At 39.0% G+C, this 20,774-nt stretch overlaps 1 protein-coding gene across 1 annotated transcript in view; it reads left to right on the forward strand.

The window, feature by feature from the left end:
- Window positions 1–20,276, forward strand: part of LOC108719586 — a 44,207-nt gene extending 23,931 nt beyond the window's left edge. The window contains exons 15-23 of the mRNA XM_018268519.2: window positions 740–834; window positions 1,533–1,638; window positions 3,143–3,265; window positions 10,605–10,706; window positions 11,308–11,438; window positions 14,234–14,375; window positions 15,415–15,494; window positions 17,296–17,437; window positions 20,053–20,276. Coding sequence (XP_018124008.1) covers window positions 740–834; window positions 1,533–1,638; window positions 3,143–3,265; window positions 10,605–10,706; window positions 11,308–11,438; window positions 14,234–14,375; window positions 15,415–15,494; window positions 17,296–17,437; window positions 20,053–20,079 — 948 coding nt within the window. The 3' untranslated portion in view covers window positions 20,080–20,276. The remainder of the gene's footprint in view (window positions 1–739; window positions 835–1,532; window positions 1,639–3,142; window positions 3,266–10,604; window positions 10,707–11,307; window positions 11,439–14,233; window positions 14,376–15,414; window positions 15,495–17,295; window positions 17,438–20,052) is intronic.
- The last annotated feature ends 498 nt before the right edge of the window (window positions 20,277–20,774 follow it).

Below are 20,774 nucleotides of genomic sequence, written 5' to 3' on the forward strand. Positions count from 1 at the left end.
CATTTGTTCTTTCCAAAGAGTGTACTACATATATCAATGCCAGTTTTGTCAGGTGCTAATATTTTTGGCAACAATTTTATATCTCATTGAAGAGTGATGGGGTGGTCTTTGGTGGTTATATTGGTTAGAAGCAATACATAGATTTGAAAATTATGTATTTTTTCCCCTGACACTTTCCCTTAAAGTTTTTCTCTACTTCTGCATTACTTTACAAATAATCTTGTGTTACTGGCATTTCTTTTATATTTCCATCTGGGGGTATATATATGCCCATGTTGGATAATGTCATGGAGAGTTTGCAAATGTTTATTAATTTTTTTTAGCCATTTTATTCCCTGTTTTTTATTAATTAATTCTATTAAGAGGTTTGCTCACTTAATTCCAACTTGACATGCAAGCCTGTTCCTGGGCTATTTCCTTTTGAGTAATAGATAGGGTTTAGCCTTCTACGACGGTAAGTACAGGGCCTTGTTGTGGCCTGTGCCCCTTTTTTACAAAATGGTTGCAATTGCTGGAGGCCCAAGGGTTCCACTGCATCAACAGGTGCACTTGCATGTGATTCATTAGAACAGACCTGTTTAGGCAAAGTATCTGTAATAATTAGTGTCAGTACATGTAATGATTCTGCCCACTTCTTGCTGCATTTGAAAATGATCCATACAAATGTTTTATTATATTTAAAATAGATTTTAGGTAGCTATATTTGTGTATTAAGCATAAAACATTTTAAACCCTTTAGGTAGAAGCACAGCTTTCACAATTTCATCGAGAAATCCATTCTGGAAGCTATACAGAAGCAGCGAGATCAGTTCTGCATGTGCTAAACAATAGGGAGTAAGTATCAAGTAGCCAGCTTTTATTTTAGTATTTAATGCGACTAATCTATGAATATGCAATTTATAATTTTTATGCAGATTTAAGGCAAATCATTATTATCCAGAGACTATAATTTTCAGGGTGTAAAATCCTGTGCATGACTCCAGTGTGTTTGTGTATGTGAAAAACAAAATACCAGGCTGTGGTGTGCTCACAATCATTTTATTGTGGATGTAGAGAAGAAATAGAATAGGGTAAATACCCATGGGAAATACTGGCCTGAAGAACAAAAATAGAATTAGAAATATGAGAATTAGAATAGGATAGAAAAGGATCTGGGATGGGAAATAAAATGAAAAGGAAGAGTAATGCATCCAGGAAAGACCATCAGCTCATTCATTATCACTAATGATTATAAAGTATGCCTGTTTGACTAACACTTATTGGAATTTGGAAAATATTTCAGTTAATTCATGCTACTGAATTAAAGAAATGAGTTGGCAACCCTGCACCCAGCATAAATGATTGCAGGGAGGAGAAAGGGCCAGAAATAAATACTAGTGACTGAGAAATCTATTTAACGTAAGGTGTAAGACTGAGGTGCATCTTCTTGCATGTTTTAGTTAATAAAAGGACTGAATTAGTTCATAAATAAGGTACTGTAGTACTGTATATTTTATAACACAAATATTGACTTACTTATTTGATTGTTTTAGATCCAGAAACATTGTAGAGTCTGAAATTGGGAAAAATATTGACGAATTGTTGATTGACTTTGATAAGAGAATAAAAGAGGCCCTCTGTGAAGTTGTAGATACTATGGTAGGTATGTAAATGTATGTAAATGTAAAATGTAGCAGAACTGCATGTTTTGTTACCAAGAATAGCAGCATTCTTTCACATATTACTATATATGAGAAACAATGAACTGTACAATGGGAAAAAATAATTTCAGGACCTGCCTTATACCAAGCAGGGGTGTGGGAGAAGTCACATGTGATGGGATCTTAAGGTTAAAGAATAAATCTCTTGTGCTCCTTTAGCCAACAGCTTGAGTAATACCCTTAGTACCAGGCTGTTTGGCTATACATCGCCATGTAGCATTATTTTAAAAATGTTATAAACAGAGAACAAAAAGTAAGACTAGACACAGGCTGGTATATATATTTTTTAAGAAATTTGGCAAATCTATATACTGTACACATATGCAAGCCATGCAACCAAACTTTCCAAGGATTCCAAATATAACTCACTAATAATAAGATGTCTATGGTATAAATTATTGATTCTCACACTGTATGATATGCTTGCAATTATTGTAATAATCACACAATGTGAATGACAGTCATCTAAAAACATAATTGTAGTTTCTGTAGTGAAGTTTAATGATGAGCGAATTTATTCGCCAGGCGCAAATTCACGGCGAATTCCCACGATTTGCAAAACCGCCGTGAAAATTTGCCAGCGTCAAAAAAAAATCAAACGAGATGGTGGCACCGTTTTAAGAATTTTGCTGGAAATTCGCAAATTTTTTGGCGAAATGCTCCAAATTCGCCCATCACCAGTGATGTTTTAAATAGCTATGGAAGTTTACAAGTTGGTTACAGCTAAATTTGAAAACCTTTGATCTACATTGTAAGTTTTTTTGGGGGGGGGGGGGGGGTAATTTAATTTATAATGCAAAATAACACTAATTGTACTGCATTGCCCAATTTAATGTCTTGGGCTGAGTATAGCCTGTGGTGCATACAGATTTTTTTTTTTTTCACTCAAAGCTTAGCTTTATTGACAGATTCACTTAACATCACATGGTTGCCAATGACATTATATAGTATTCATAACATTGTACAACATATACCTTTCTATGCAATAACACTCATATGCATATCTTTCTTTCACACAAATAGTTTTTAACATGCAATGTTAAGGATTAGTTTGATAAAAGGAATAGTTCTGTTACAGTCCTAGGACCAAAGGAGAGGTGTTGACAAACTGACTCAACTAATATAGTAAGATCAGCCAATACTAAATATCAAATATCATTCATTTGATAAGTATATATATATATATATTTCTATAAATAGAAAATTTTAAATTTTCATCAACAAGTTATAATATTAAAACAAAGAAGCTATGTCAGTAGACAACCCTACTATGTTTTTTAACCTCATACTCTTGATTCAAATGTATACTATTTATGTATTTCTCAAGAGAACCATGTCCTTCAGAATGTAGGTAGTGATTTGTTTAAATCTGTCCCAACCCAGCTAAATATCACGTTCCATTTAACTGTTATGCATGCTTACTAATGTACTTTGTGTTGCAGGTGGATGCAGTCTTAAAAGAAAATCTCGTACAGGCAAAAAGAAACTGGAAAGGGCATAAGCACAGAATTCAATCAGTTGGGGTTTTCAATCCTCACTTTTGTGGAAGAAATCCTGTGTACAAGGTGACATATTTTAATGCAAAGTGCAGCGACAGAAACATTTGAACCATTACTTCTTCAACAAATTCAAGAGAGTGGAAAGAACTGACTATGCATATGGTCTTATAGCGAAGCTGATAGAAATTGTTTCTTCCAATGTTAATTACTAGGGATGTAGCGTACGGCGGAAAAAATGTTCGCGAACATATTCGCGAACTTGGGTCCAAAAATGCGAATGGTTCGCGAACGTCGCGAACCCCATAGACTTCAATGGGTAGGCGAATTTTAAAAGCTAGAAAAGACATTTCTGGCCAGAAAAATGATTTTAAAGTTGTTTAAAGGGTGCAACGACCTGGACAGTGGCATGCCAGAGGGGGATCAAGGGCAAAAATGTTTCTGAAAAATACATTGTTGACACAGCGCTGCGTTTTGTGCTGTAAAGGGCAGAAATCACACTACGTCACTCAGGTGATGTTTCTGGACACGGAATGTGAAAAAGCTCACACAGCTAGGTGGCACTTGGTTAAAGACTGGGCAAACAATGCCTGCAAGGGCAACGTATACAGTAGTGGATACGGAATATATTATTGCTGCTGTAAAAACATCACTCAGGTGATGTTTACGGACACGGAATTATTATTGTTATTTAGACAGAATGTGAAAAAGCTCACACAGCTAGGTGGCACTTGCATACCTCCCAACTGTCCCTCTTTTGACCACTCAACCCCCTGTCCCTCTTTTGTACTGGAACGTCCCTCTTTTCTCTGCACTTAACAGCCAGAAAAAAAACAGTTTCTAACTTAATTGGCTTTTGGCAGAGAGCTCAGAACAGCAAACAGGTGCAAATAAGATACTTTGTAACAATTTTGACTCTGGTTGGTGCTGGTAGTGGTGAACTACTAGGAGGAGCAGCACACCAGTCCCTCTTTTCTCTGAACTGAACAGCCAGAAAAAAAACAGTTTCTAACTTAATTAGCTTTTGGCAGAGAGCTCAGAACAGCTAACAGGTGCAAATAAGATACTTTGTAACAATTTTGACTCTGGTTGGTGCTGGTAGTGGTGAACTACTAGGAGGAGCAGCACACCAGTCCCTCTTTTCTCTGCACTGAACAGCCAGAAAAAAAACCAGTTTCTAACTTAATTAGCTTTTGGCAGAGACCTCAGAACAGCTAACAGGTGCAAATAAGATACTTTGTAACAATTTTGACTCTGGTTGGTGCTGGTGGTGGTGAACTACTAGGAGGAGCAGCACACCAGTCCCTCTTTTCTCTGCACTGAACAGCCAGAAAAAAAACAGTTTCTAACTTAATTAGCTTTTGGCAGAGAGCTCAGAACAGCTAACAGGTGCAAATAAGATACTTTGTAACAATTTTGACTCTGGTTGGTGCTGGTAGTGGTGAACTACTAGGAGGAGCAGCACACCAGTCCCACTCCCCAACACAGCTAGACTAATAGCACTGGGCTCTTATAGTAGCAAAGTAAAAAAACAAAAAAGAAAATAAAAGCAGTCCTTACAAGGACTATTGGGTTATTACAGCAGTCAGCAGATGAGATCAGAAGCAGTGCCCACAGCAGCTGCATACAGAGCACTGCAGTAGAAGGTAGATTACTAGTCAGCAAAGCTAACTAACCTAAACTCACTGTCCCTCAAATCCCTGCAGAGTTCTGTCCCTACAATACAGAGCAGTATCAAGTAGATTACTAGCCAGCAAAGTTACTATCAACTGTCCCTCAAATCACTAAACAGCTCTCTCCCTACACTAGCTCTTCCAAGCACACACAGGCAGAATGAAAAAACGCTGCAGGGCTTCAGTTTATATATGGAAGGGGAGTGGTCCAGGGGGTGTGGGGGTGGTCCAGGAGGGAGAGCTTCCTGATTGGCTGCCATGTATCTGCTGGTCTGGGATGAGAGGTCAAAAATAAGCGACAGCTAAGGCGAACCCATATTGGTGAACGTCGCGCGACGTTCGCGAACATTCGGCGGACGCGAACAGCCGATGTTCGCGCGAACATCCCTATTAATTACACTATACAACTGGCTGGATTGTTAGGAGGCTTGTGACAACTGGTTTTGGGCTAGAACAGTAGGCATTGTATAATAGCTGTAGATATCCTTATGATACATATAGATAATTATAGATTAGGGAGCACCTTCCATCAATTTAGAGAAACAATCGATGGTGTGCAGGGTCTGAATTGTGAATAATAAGTAGAAAAAGAACTAACCCTTGAAATTGCACCTCCCCATCACATGATCTGATTACTCAGTGAACAAACTTAAAACGTAACTTTTACTTAATAAATTAAAATAACAATAATGAACCCAGGAAAAACATTAAAATTAGGTAAGGAACAGGGAGTCGAATGGACTAGAAGTAGGTCGTCGGTATACAGAGGCTGCAGAATAGGTCTCAGACCCGCCTAATCAATTTGCAGCTGGTTACTAGCATTGCCAAGCAGTAGCCTAGAGGTAAGTAACGAGTAGCAAGGAACTTCAGGATGAGTCTCAGACCCGCCTAAACAGCTTGTTGCTGATACCCATCCAAACCACAGCCACCATCCACCCGCAGTGAACCCCTCCCAGTTTCTTAGAAAGAGAGAGATAAGTTGAGCGGCATATGCATTTGACCAAACATCAAGCCTGCCTGGCCAAATTGCTGTTCTAAATAAAAGGCTCAAAACAAATGAGCAATATTTAAGTATTCTATCCCTTAAGGCTCCGCCAATCACCAACCCCTTCACCCACAGAGCTCCCCTTCCGGTTCAGCTGTGAAGAAATGGCCTATATAATCAGTTTTGCACGACCCCCCTGCCTAACCATTCTAAGATGCGCCTGACGCGAGTTTCGCCCACACTAAGCAGGGTTTGTCAAAGGCTGCTTAGTGCTGGCGAAATGTGCGTCAGGCGAGTAATTGGATCATGTGATGGGGAGGTGCAATTTCAAGGGTTAGTTCTTTCTCTTTTTCTACTTATGATACATATCATGTTTAAACTTTGATCAGACCAATACAGTCAGATAAAATAATTAAACTGGGGCAAGTGTGGACATAAGTTAGCTAATAAGATGCAACTTTTTCTGATATTGTTTGTATTCAAAGTAAAATAGTAGCATAGTAAATTAGGTTGAAAAAAAGACACATGTCCATCAAGTTCAACCTTTTAACTTTTTTTAACCTGCCTAACTGCCAGTTGATCCAGTAGCTTCTTGAAAAAAAAAAAAAAAAAAAAATATATATATATATATATATATATATATATATATATATATATATATATATATACAGGGCCGCCATTAGAAATCACGGGGCCCCGTACAACAAAATTTTTGGGGCCCCCTGGGCCCCGCCCACACTGACGACCAAGCTCCGCCCCATATCCCGCCCACATCGCAGTTAAAAGACCACACAGACATCAGCGCTAAAAAAGTAACCCCCCCCCCACACAAGTTGTAAAAAGCTATTGATGGTCAGGGCCCCCTTATAAAAAAAATTGGGGCCCCAAAAAAAAAAAATTAAAATTTTTTTTTTTTTAAAAACATTGGTGGCAGGGGCCCCCTGTTAAAAAAAACTTGGGGCCCCAACAAAAAAAAATGTAAAAAAAACTAAAAAATAAACAAACATTGGTGGCAGGGGCCCCCTTCTAAGTTAAAAACAAATTGGGGCCCCAAAAAAAAATTTGAAAAAAAATTAATTTTTTTTTGAAAAAAAAAAAAAAACATTGGCGGCAGGGGCCCCCTTATAAGTTAAAAACAAATTGGGGCCCCAAAAAAAAATTTGAAAAAAAATTAATTTTTTTTTGAAAAAAAAAAAAAACATTGGCGGCAGGGGCCCCCTTATAAGTTAAAAACAAATTGGGGCCCCAAAAAAAAAATTGGAGAAAAAAAAATTTTTTTGAAAAAAAAAAAAATGGTGGCAGGGGCCCCCTTACAAGTTAAAAACAAATTGGGGCCCCAAAAAAAATTTAAAAAAAAAAAAATTTTTTTTAAAAAAAAAAAAAAACTGGTGGCAGGGGCCCCCTTACAAGTTAAAAAAATTTGGGGCCACCAAAAAGAAAATTAATTTTTTTTTTAAAAAAAAAACCCAAAAAAAAACAATGGTGGCAAGGGGCCCCTTACGAGTTAAAAAAAAAATTGGGGCCCCAAAAACAAAAGTTTTAAAAAAAGATTGGTGGCAGGGGCCTATAGAATATTAAAATAATACATTGGTGGCCAGGGTATTAAAAAAAAAAAAAACACAAACCGGTGTTCAGTAGAATTGAACTCATGGCTTCAGTACTTCAACTTCGCCTCCTTTCGTGACTTCGGGTCTTTTCACCGCTTCAGGACTTCGGCTTCGGCTGTTTTCGTGACTTCGGGTCTTTGCGCTGCTTCAGGACTTCGGCTTCGGCTGTTTTCGTGACTTCGGGTCTTTTCGGCGCTTCGTGACTTCGTGACTTCGGCTTTTTCCGTGACTTCGGGTCTTTTCGTCGCATCGGCTTCGGCTTTTCGGCACTTCCGCATTCGGCACTGAAGAGGCAAGACGTACGGCTCGGGCGCTCGTAAGGGGGGCCCGGATCTTCAAAAAAATGCAGCGCTGCCGGGCCCCCCTTCATGCCCGGGCCCGGTACGCTTGTCCCCCCTGTCCCCCCCTGATGGCGGCCCTGTATATATATATATATATATATATACGAAATCCAAAGGTGCACTCCGTTAACACAGTAAAGTCCTGGGTGCCAGCCAAAGTAGGTAAATATTTGCGAGAAAGAGCGACACTCACAGGTTGTTTTCAGTGTAGATAAGTTGTGCTTTATTCCACTCAACGTTTCGATCCCTCACAGGGATCTTCGTCAGGAGATTACAAACAAACAGCCAGACCCACTCCCAACCCAGAATTTAAACCCCCTGGCCGTTTAATGGCGCCAAAAACTCGTTGCTAAGCAACCACCAAGTGGTGTGGGGAAGTGTATGGATCCACTAGGATCAGTGTAGGAAGTGAGAACATCGTATAAAGTATAAGTAGTGCTGGCAAGTGTAGCCATGTGAAACAAAGTAAGCAGAGTTAGGAAAGAAAGAAAGTAGCGAGTCAAGAAATGTCTCCGTGTCAGTATAAATCCATTCCTGTAGACCATAACCAACAGCCAATCACAGCGCGTCTAAGTATGAATTGTCCAATCAGGACACAGTGTAGAGGTGGGTGTGCGCCTCAGCGCACTAAGACTGCTGTACGCCGGTCTAAGCATTCACAGGGGTTACCGGGGCAACCGGATGACGCCAAACAGTGCTGGGCTGGGCTGGTCTGACAGGAGGAGCCGTGCAGGCGTTGTGTCCAGCATAACAAGGCTCGGATGGACACGCTGGGAGCGCCCAGCATATTAGACAGTGCCGGCATATTTAAAGCCCTAGGGAACACTGTGGCTGCAGCTTGCTTCACGCTGCTTTCTGCCCATAAGCGCGGTTATCCATAATCTGTGTTAGACGACCAGGCCACCTTATACTCGGTTTCACACGGGTACTTTCATCATACCCCACATATCATTGTGTCATGGATCAATGTCGCTCTCTCCTAGGTACAGGCCCAATGGCTACTGACATGTGCGGAGCAAGGAGAAAAAGAAGACAAAAAGAAATAAAATATAGGTTTAAAAGCAAGTAGCAGGAGCAAGGAAGAGGAGAACATAAATGCAGTTATGGTAGCATATAATACTGAAGGGGCCATAATCAGAATCAATAGGGCCCATGGTCCCGGTTTCACCGTTCCAGGGTATTCAGTAAGATCTATATTAAGATCTATATTAAAGGAGGGAAAGACATATATATATGTGTTGGCGGCAGGACCAAATCAAAAATAAATCTATGTCTAATATTGCAGTACAGGAAAGGGATCTATGATACAGAGTCAAATAGGTCAAAGTTTATAAGAAACACCCCAAGGGGAGTGTTTCATTTAGACCACGAGGGGTAACAGTGTCCAATCGCTGGATCCATCTTGCTTCTCTCCTGAGGAGGGCCAAGTCTCTATTACCCCCTCGATTGGTGGTTGATGGTCTATTGCCATGCAGCGGAAGGTGGGCAAGCCATGTCCCATTTGTAAAAAGTGTCTTGCAACCGGTTGTTTGGCTGAATTCTCTTTGATGGCCTTACTAATTGCTGATCTATGGTTAGCGATCCTATCGCGTAGAGGGGTGGTAGCTTTGCCTACATAATAAAGGCCACAGGGGCAGGTCACGATGTATACCACAAATGATGTGGTACACGACAGTCTGTGTTGGATCTTAAATCGCTTGCCTGTGTGTGGATGAGGGAAGTCCTTCCCTATGAGTAGAGACCTGCAGGTTGTACAGTCTGGGCACCGGTAGCAGCCCAGTTTCTTTTGTTGGTTCAACCAATTAGGGGTTGTCTTAGATTTATCAATGAAGTCTGTTTTCACCAACAGATCCTTGAGATTATGGTTCTTCCCATGGCCAAAAGTGGGTGGTGGGGCTTCAAATAGGGACAGGCCATTATCCATGGCAACAATGGGCCAATTCTTTTGAATACTGTTCCTTAGATGTTTAGACACATGAGAGTATTTGGAGGTAAAGATCATCCGTGCTGAGATGGGCTTATCTTTGGTTTTTCTAGTGATTAAATCGGTCTGTGTGAATTGTATGGCTCTCTGCAGTTGTTGGGTCAGAAGTTCCTTCTTATATCCTCTGTCCAAAAATCTGTCAAAGGTCTCCATTAGTTGTTGTTGTGATTTCTCAGGGTCACTGTTGTTACGGATTGTCCGTAGAAATTGTGAGTATGGAATTGCCCGGATGGTGGAAGGTGGATGGTCACTTGCTGCATGCAGGATAGTGTTTCTATCTGTCGGTTTCCTATACAGGCTTGTTCCCAGCCCATCTTCTGTCTTGTAGATCAACAAATCAAGGAACTCTATGCTCTTAGTATCATATTTCAAAGTGAATCTAATAGGAGTGTCCATAGAGTTAAGCATGTTAAAAAATCCAGTCAGAGACGCAGCATCCCCATCCCATATCATCAGCAGATCATCGATGTATCGTAAATAGGCAACCAGCTTGTCTGCAGCTCCCCTCCTTATGTAATTCTGTTCATAACGTAACATGAAAAGGTTTGCGTACGACGGTGCCAGGGCACTGCCCATCGCTGTGCCCGATATTTGAAGGTAGAATGAGTTCTCTGATATTGTTTGTATTCAAAGTAACATAGTAGCATAGTAAATTAGGTTGAAAAAAAGACACATGTCCATCAAGTTCAACCTTTTAACTTTTTTTAACCTCCCTAACTGCCAGTTGATCCAGTAGCTTCTTGAAAAAAAAAAAAAAAAAAAAAAAAAATATATATATATATATATATATATATATCTGTCTATATCTGTCTTTGCAGGTGCTACTATACAGTGTTTTCTTTGATGACCTGGAAGACAAAAAAATACAAATTTTCCAGGAAATTAAATTCAGAATTGAGGGATTACGCAACAAATTCAAGGTCAGTGTCTCCTGAGTTTTCATTTTATGAATAGTAATTGAAATGTTGAAATGATTTTTGCATTTTTTTAAACCTATGCACTAAAAAAAAATGATTAAACTTGATTTATTTTTCTCAGTCGCTAGTAACTTGTCCAGTTAAGATTAGCGTTGCTTTGCTGAATTTTCATGTGTCTGAATTAATAAATATTGAAAAAAAGAGTGTTTGAGTACTGAAACTTTATCTCCCATTAACTTCTAATCTAATTATCGAACTTGTAAGCACTATACATGGAGAACCTTCAATTTTCCTGTTTGTCCTTTTAAACACAACAAATGAGAAAATCGCAAATAAATAACAAAAAGGATGTTCAACACAACCCTTATTCATTGCAGTCATGCAACTGCCTTTCGTATGTGCAGCCTTCTTTCAAAATCTTTCTTAATTTAACACTAAAAGTATAGATAAATACCTCTTAATTGGTATTTTTTTATTTGTCCATTGGGTTTCTATATAGTGCTGGTAGAATCAGGAACATTTACACTACACTCTATATAACAGCCGTTAAAAATATGTTTGTTAAACATGTATCTTTGTTGCCATGTATTTTTTTTCTTTTAAGAGAAAAATCCTGCAACAGTGTACGAAAGATTTAAATAAGCGGCTAGAAGATAACCATGATCTCCATGATCCTTTCACTTTGAAATTTGTCCAAGATACCATTGAAAGTCAACTGGATGAGGCATTGGCATGGTACGTGGATAATATGCAGAAATATTTCATTGGGAGTAATTCGTACATTCTAAAATGCATAAACTTGTCAGCAGTGACGTCTCCAGATGTGTGGCCATATCACATAAAACCAAGTGGTAAATAGATATGAAGCATAAACCTATTACTGTTCTGGGGGTCAGAAACTAACTAAGAAAGGTTGTAACTCCCCCCACAAATGTTCTTGTATTCATTGTGGCAAAACTGGATGAGTAAATCACTGTAAGTAGTAATAGTGAGTTTGTACTTCTGTTGCTCAGATGTGCTGAGATCCATGACACAAGTTGCTCTCTAGGTGGTATAGGACCCCTGTAGTGCTTTGTAAAATGGGAATAGTGTCTTCAAATACTTGTTGGAGATATAAACCAGGCGTGAGTATGTCAGAACATATCTGGCTCACACACCCAACTATTATCTCATACTGAATTAAGGCAGTTAGAAGCAACTATTTGAAACTGAGTTGCTAAAGAGGCCCCTGCAATACTTCTATGTCCCCACTATAAACCTGAGATAAAACAAATAAAGACTAACTATTACAATTATTAATGGCAGCAAAATCCTTAATACCTATAACCTGGACAAAGATTAAAGGTTTTAAAGGTTTAAAGGTATGGTTCACCTTCAAGTTAACTTTCAGTATGTTACAGAATCTTCAATCTCTCAAAAACCACAAATGATAAAAAAATAAAAACCAATTACAAGTTGGCTCAAAATATCACTCTCTACAGCATACTAAAAGTTAATTTAAAGGTGAACAAGCCCTTTAAAATGAAAAATAAGCTTTGCCTTATGGAAGAAATAATGACCTCTATCCACAGCAATTATTTTAATTACTTAGCATCCTGACTCCCATGGAAAGAATATAGAACTCTATTTCTATCTGTATGGCAGGGCCGCCATTAGAAATCGCGGGGCCCTGTACAACAAAATTTTTGGGGCCCTGCCCTCTGCAGCCCCCTAGCCCCATCCCAGATCCCGCCCACTCCACAAAACAGTTAAAAGACCACACAGACATCAGTGCTAAAAAAGGTAACCCCCCCACACACACACAAGTTATAAAAAGCTATTGATGGTCAGGCCCCCGTTATAAGTTAAAAAAAACCTATGGTGCCACGGCCCCCCTTAAAAGTTTTTTTTTTTTTAAAAAAAATTGGTGGTCAGGGCCCCTCTACAAGTTAAAAAAAATATTTGGTAACCAGGGCCCCCTATAAGTTAATAAAAAAAAAAAACATTGGTGCCAGGGCCCCCCTTATAAGTAAAAAAAAAATAGGGCCCAAAGAATGTTTTTTTAAAAAAAAAAAAACTTTGGTGCCAGGACCCCCCTTACAAGTTAAAAAAAATTGGGGCCCCAAAGAATATTTTTTAAAAAACATTGGCGCCAGGGCTCCCCTTACAAGTAAAAAATTAAAGGAATGTTGGCCTGGAACATAGTATTTGTACCTGGATAGAGAATTGGTTAAAAGATAGACTACAAAGAGTGGTGGTAAATGGAACATATTCTAATTGGACCAGTTTTGTTAGTGGAGTACCGCAGGGCTCCGTACTAGGTCCCTTGCTTTTCAACTTGTTTATTAATGACCTGGAGGTGGGCATTGAAAGTACTGTTTCTATTTTTGCAGATGATACTAAATTGTGCAGAACTATAGGTTCCATGCAGGATGCTGCCACTTTGCAGAGTGATTTGTCTAAGTTGGAAAACTGGGCAGCAAAGTGGAAAATGAGGTTCAATGTTGATAAATGCAAGGTTATGCACTTTGGCAAAAATAATATAAATGCAAGTTATACACTAAATGGCAGTGTGTTGGGAGTTTCCTTGTAGGTAACAAGTTGTCTAATTCTGGGCAGTGTCATTCTGTGGCTACTAAAGCAAATAAAGTTCTGTCTTGCATAAAAAAGGGCATTAACTCAAGGGATGAAAACATAATTATGCCTCTTTATAGGTCCCTGGTTAGGCCTCATCTGGAGTATGCAGTGCATAAAGGAGAAGGAAACCCCCTGGGCGCAAAACCCCTCCCCTGTGTTGCCCCCGCTCCCTCCTCCCCCCTGGCCTACCTGTCCCCCTCGGCAAATGCCCCTAACTTGTTACTCACCCCTCTGCGCAGGTCCTGTCCACGGAGTTCACAGTCGTCATCTTCTCCCACGCGTGTCTTCTTCCTGCTTTGACCGGCGTCTTCTGGCGCATTCGCAGTAGGAACAGTTACCGGTACGGTAAAAGCCAAAGTGAAATCGGAAAACTTCGTGAAATTTGGCGCATGCGCAGTAGATCCGTACCGGTAACTGTTCCTACTGCGCATGCGCCAGAAGACGCCGGTCAAAGCAGGAAGAAGACGCGCCATGGGGGAGGAGGGAGGGGGGGCAACACAGGGAAGGGGGGGAGGGGTTTTGCGCCCAGCGGGTTTCCTTCTCCTATAAGAGGGATATAAATGAGCTGGAGAGAGTGCAGAGATGTGCAACTAAACTGGTTAGAGGGATGGTAGATAGTGATGGGTGAATTTATTTGCCAGGCGCAAATTCACGGCAAATTTCTTTTCTTTTTACCCATAAAGACAATCAGTAGAGGTTGAACTTGATGGACTTTGTCTTTTTTCAACCCGATTTAACTATGTAACTATGTAACTACTATGTGATAAACCATTTTCGCATTAAATTGAATCTTTCCCCATGTTTGTTATTTAGACACATTTATATATGTGTTTATCTCATTCTATTGCTGTTATATGTATTAGCTAAATATATATATTTTTGTTTTTCTTTTTTTCTTTTTTTCTTTTTGTTAGGTATTTAGGAAAGAAAAGGCGCCCTTTTAATGGAAAAACAATGAAAAAATGCTTTGAAGAGAGTCAAAATCTAAGTTTCAAAAAATACATACTCTTACCAAGTTACAGAAGCAACAGTTCTTTGGAAATTGCAAAGCAAAATGTAAGTTACATGCACTTTTTGGTTTGATAAAATCCACATGATATATACGTACATTTTGGAGGTAAAACTGATCAGTGTTATTCAGAAAAGTACTTGTGCCTTTTAAATTTGCAAACCTTCTCGGATGTATGCGCCAAAGGGCCTGATTCAAATCAGTGAGAAAAAGTTATCTCATGGTTTATCACGGGAAAAGTCATGGACGAGATTCAATCGAGGAGAAAAAACTTTTCTCCCAATTTGTTTCCAGGTTTTTTCCCATAGTCTTCAATAGAGATTTCATGTGTTAAACCATGATATAAGTTATTCTGAAATCAATTCCATCTCAAATTGAATCTTGTCCATGACTTTAGGAAGCACATTTATCAAGGGTCGAATTTCGAATTTATGTGAGTTTTTTTAAACTCCCATAAACTCCCATAAATTTGAAATTCAACTAGTCGAAATGTAGTAATAAAATCAAATTATTTCAACTGGGACATATTATTTAAACTCGGACTAATTTAAACAACCAGAAAACTCGAATAGAATATTTCTCTCTGAAAAAAAGATTCAATGTCAGGAAGGCTGCAAACATCTCCAAATTGATCCCTGGACCTCTACCATTGACTTATACAGCAATTCGGCAGGTTTTAGGTGGCGAATAGTCAAATTCGAATTTTTAAAGGGCCAGAATATGATAAATCTTGAAAATCGAATTAGAATTTTTTGAGAAACTCAAATTGAGTTTGGTAACTTCCTAGTTGATTTTGACAGTTTTAACCATAATAAAATTCAAATTTTCGACAAATTTTCAATTTGACCCTTAATAAATGTGCCCCTAGATGTGATAAACCTTCTTCTCACTGAATTAAATCTGGCCCAAAATCTGTTATGTGTGCCCCACCACAGAAGTGGTCCTGCATAGCCCATTTTCACCATGAGATCCATCTAGCTTAACATGAAGTCCTATTCATTGAAATTAGTCCAGCCATTTAGGTAAGATAATTTAAAAAAAAACGTTTATAATGCCAATTTCTTTTGTGCATTTTTTCCTACCTAGACTGAAAAAAATATGGAAATTTGTATAATGGAGATAAAGAAACTTTTTCTACAAAAGCTATTTTCTCTGCACAAGGAGCGGTAAGGAGAAAATTAAGTAATAGAATTCTCTCGTAGAAATCTGTTAATTTGTAGAGTCGTAGCATTTCTGCAGTCTTGCACTTTTGGATACAAATATGAGACTAGGGATGTAGCGAACTGTTCGCCGGCGAACTAGTTCGCGCGAACTTCGACTGTTCGCGTCCGCCGAATGTTCGCGAACGTTGCGCGACGTTCGCCAATAGGCGTTCGCGTCAAAAATCGTTCGACCATTCGACCATTCGATTCCTTCGACAGCTAAAATCGAAGGATTTTCGTTCGAATCGAACGATCGAAGCCATTGGATTGAATGAAATGATTCGATCGAATGGCTTCGATCGTTCGATTCGAACGAAAATCCTTCGATCGAACGATTAAAATCCTTCGATCGTTCGAATCGAACGATTTTCGGATGTTCGAAGTTCACGAACTGTTCGCATTTTTTGCCGGTGTTCGCGAACGGCGTTCGCAAACACATAAACGGCAGTTCGCTACATCCCTATATGAGACAGATGGGATCATCATTTTACCATGTAGCAGGATATATTCTATATCAGGGGTCCCCAACCTTTTTAACCCGTGAGCCACATTCAAATGTATTAAGAGTTGGGGAGCAACACACTAGCATGAAAAAGTACCTTGGGGTGCCAAATAAGGGCTGTAATTGGCTATTTGGTAGCCCCTATGTGGACTGGCAGCCTACAGGAGGCTCTACTTGGCAGTATACTTGGTTTTTATACAACCAAAACTTGCCTCCAAGTCGGGAATTCAAAAATAATCACCTGCCTTGAGGCCACTGAGAGCAACATCCAAGGGGCTGGAGAGCAACATGTTACTCACAAGCTACTGGTTGGGGATCACTGTTCTATATGATGATATCTATCATTACAGAAAGGGTGTGTATACATTTTATGGACGGAGTAACAAACAAAGTCGCTCTATTGTCTATTTATTAATTTGTATAACACCTAAATTAAAGGAGAAGGAAAGCTACCAAGGCAGTTTATTGCCAATAGATTAGCCACAATACTGCAAGCTATAACACTATATTTATTCTGTAGAATGCTTTACCATACCTAAGTAAATAGCTCTAGAAACTCTGTTTGTTAAGGATAACAGCTGCCATATTAGCTTGGTGTGACATCACTTCCTGCTCCCTCATAGCTCTGGGCTCAGATTACAGCAGGGAGGGGAAGACAGAAACAAACTGAGCATGCTCAAGCCCGTGTCATGGAGGTTTAAGCTGAAAGAAGGAAGTCTAATAAGCCTGTGTATACACAATATAAGGAAAGAAATTCAGTGTTTCTTTTAACAGAGGACTCAGCACAACATTACTTTGAGAATTTACTGGTATATTTATTTAGACCTTTCTGATAAAGCTTATTTAGTATTAACCTTTTCTTCTCCTTCAAGGACAAAGAGATTGAAACTTATTGTGTGGGCTCACTCAGTAAAGTGATTTTTTATGGCTTGAAAAAGCTTGTTTAGTTTGAATTAGTAACACTAATGTTTTGTAATTCTGTATTTTATATGTCATGTAATAAAGTACCAAAGATGTGCGGTGCCTTTTCTCCACAGTGGCTAGCCAAAAATAAAAACGGATGTCCTGTTTATTAGACCTGCATATATGAGCAAATAAGAGCAACAATAACTGCATGCTGATAGTGTTAGGTCTGCAGATATAGGAAAACCTGGCAAACAGTGCCCTCAATTTCATAAATGCTCGCCAGGGAGTCTTGTTGTATGCCCTAATACTCTACACAATTTAATCAATTCTCCCTGTATCATTCTTCACTTTTTCTAGATTGAAAAGCCTTTATGGAAAACTCATGACGCCTAAAGGAACTTCTAAGATGTGGCAGCGGCTGGTGCACCAAATGAAACTGATTTCCAAAGACAGAGACCATCGAAAGCCCTCAGAGATCCTTGATGATTTCATTCATATGGTATGATCTCTTAAGATTCTAGGGTAGGGCAAGAGGGGCCTTTACCTTGGGTCAACAGTGTCAGAGAGAGATGCCTTGTGCATGAAATTCATGCAAACTGTTCTCCTCTGTATCTTGTCTCATTCATTCAGGTCATGGTATATCTAAAGTAATAAGTCAAATCAACTGGACTATTTTTTTTACTCTTGAAGATGATTTACTAGTTATCGGACTGACTTTTTAGTAATTCAGAATGACTTGTACAAAGATCTTTCTGGAGTTAAATACCCTGGAATCATGTTCCAATCAGCACAATCTGTTTAGCATAACCAGCATGGGGTCATGGAGGTAAGGTGTTGATTGTATTGGCATGACTGGAGCTATGATATATTAGTAAAACAAAACAGTGCCAAAACAGCATTGTATGTGGCAGACAATAGATGACCCCCCCCCCCCACCATCTCTATTCAAACTTGGTTTTCACATATATTGCTTCTTTGATCCCTCTTTGAACCCGTCTTAAAACATGTGTCATTCTGAATTGAGAAAGTTAGTGAATGACTAGCGACAATTCTTCAAAAAGAAAAACAAATACAGCATGTCCAGTTGATTTGACTTATTACTTATAGAGGTCTCTCTGAAGTTTTCTGACCATATACAGCTCAGTTATAATAATTAATCCATATTGCACTTCACTCCACTAATTTATTCTGTTGTACACAATACATCACTCATCAGCCAACCGCTCTAAATGAAACCCAGCCTCCACACTCACACACTCACACACAGTCACTCCATACACTCACGTAAGTTTTATATTTATGCCAATATCTATACTTATTGTAGATTTTAGAATCAAAATAGACTTGGATATTATGCTTGTCCAAGAAATCATCCAATATCCTCTTAAAAGTAGTGATGGGCGAATTTATTCGCCAGGTGTGAATTCGCGGCGAATTTGCTCGATTCGCCGCCAGCGAATAAATTAGCGAAACGCCCACGAAAATTCGTCCCAAAAAATTGGCTGGCGTCAAAAAAGTTTTTTCGCCAAAACGGACGCCGAATTTCGCTGGAAATTCGAAAATTTTCCGGCGAAACGGCGCAAATTTGCCTATCACTACTTAAAAGCATTAACTGAATCAGCCATCACAACATCACCCGGTAGTGCATTCCACAACCTCACTGTCCTCACTGTGAAGAACCGCCTACTCTGTTCTTTTCCTCTTGTCTAAAGGGGTGACCTCTGGTGCGATGATCCTCTTTATGGGAAAAAGGTCCCCTGCTTTTAAATATTAACGGTCCAACTGCAGTGACTATGAGCCCCAATGTAATTTATAAACCCATAAGTTTTAATCTTTTAGGGGCACATTTACTAAGTTCGAGTGAAGGATTAGAATAAAAAAAACTTCGGATTTCGAAGTTTTTTTGGCTACTTCGACCATCGAATTGGCTACTTCGACCTTCGACTACAACTTTGATTCGAACTAAAAATCGTTCGACTATTCGACCATTCGATAGTCGAAGTACTGTCTCTTTAAAAAAACTTCGACCCCCTACTTCGCCACCTAAAACCTACTGAGCATCAATGTTAGCCTACGGGGAAGGTCCCCATAGGCTTTCTAGCCAATTTCTGATTGAAGGAATTTCGTTCGATGGATGGATTGAAATTCATTCGTTCGATCGAACGAATAGCGCTAAATCCTTCGACTTCGAAGTCGAAGGGTTTAACTTCGAGGGTCGAATATCGAGGGTTAATTAACCCTCGATATTCGACCATTAGTAAATGTGCCCCTAATTAATGATCTCCTGCTTATCATTTGGTTATTTCAGTGCTAAAGTATCTATATGGGAATAAAAAATGCCACATTTGGCCCTGTGCAGATACTACATTGCTAATTATATTAGTAATTTGTGTACGTTAACCCTTAGACCAGCAGCCTCAGCAGGCCTGGCTGTAAAATGTGTTCTAGGACAATCACAAATATAAGAAACTGACCTGGATGGAACTTTTTTTACAGTTGCTGCCATTTTTGTAGACTTTGCACTGCCATACTTCCTAAATAAATTCCCAAATAAATTGCTGATCTGCCTGTTTTACAGCACACTGTGGCTGCCCCCCATAAATACAGCAGAGCTAACACTTTTATCACGAGTGGGAGGCTTGTAAACATTTCCCTTCATGCCCATCAGCTTGCTTGTCATTCAAACGTGCAAGTTTAGGATTGACATTGGCTGCAGCACGGCCTTGTTCTGCCCTATGGCACACAGTAAGGACAGAGCTGGCTTTTTCCCACATGCTGTATTTTGCATGTTGCACCTAATTTTTTTTTGTATCCAGTGCAATATATAGAACTCAGCCAGACACTTTATAACATTAAGGGCTGCCTTAATGGGCTTCTGTAAGAGCTCTTCATAAAGGCCCCCCTAGTAGAAGTCCTTTTTTTAAAGAATGCAACATATGTTACAAGAACGTGTATCACTTCATAATCACTTTATTTATCCAAAATGTTGTAGAATGCTTTACCTTATGTGAAATGAATATATAAAGCCAAATTATCTTTTGTACAGAGTTTTGGAAGGACTGAACCTGATGGATTTCTCAATGCATTTCCTTTACATTTTTTTTCCCCAAACAGATGTCCGCAAACTTTAATGAACCCTAACTGTTATGGAGATTCTCAAATCCATGAAGAAATGGCCAGAGAGAAATGGAAAACAACATTTTATAAATATTGTTTAGACTTTATTAGTTTTTGTAGTTTGTTCATGTTTTATAGAGACACACTATTAGCAGGTGGCAGTTCCAGGGTCACCACAGCACATTAACACAGTCAATAAACACAGGTGCTCATCACTTTCACTACTTTCAGTGCAATTACATTCACAATGAAGTGCAAACACAATTCCACTAATTTTGATGGATCAGCCACAGTTGTATCAGGCCTAACGTCTTGTGCCAATTATGGCCAAAGTGCATGTTTCACACTTGCATCACTACAATAATGATCTGTTATAGTTGTTTAAGTTGCAAGTACTTTAAAGGGGAACTATGACAAAGGGGCTGTTAACAAAGTAAACTGAACAACACACACTATCATGCTGCTTTAAATAATGACGTTATGCCAATATCTGTGCCTTCATAATCCTGATTGTACTTGAATTCTTAATATGACATAATTAATTTGATAAGAAAATCATATCTCCTAATTAATATCCAGATTTTCATAATCCCTGTTTTTTTTTAGTTTATATATGATAAAACACACAATATTTTATGTGGCTCAATGTAAGACATTTAAAGAAATCCACCTGAATTATATTAAAGGTAGCAGCCTAAGACAAATTTTTTTAAAGAAAA

The sequence above is a fragment of the Xenopus laevis genome, chromosome 1L, assembly GCF_017654675.1.
Source record: "Xenopus laevis strain J_2021 chromosome 1L, Xenopus_laevis_v10.1, whole genome shotgun sequence".
Classification (NCBI taxonomy): Eukaryota; Metazoa; Chordata; class Amphibia; order Anura; family Pipidae; genus Xenopus; species Xenopus laevis.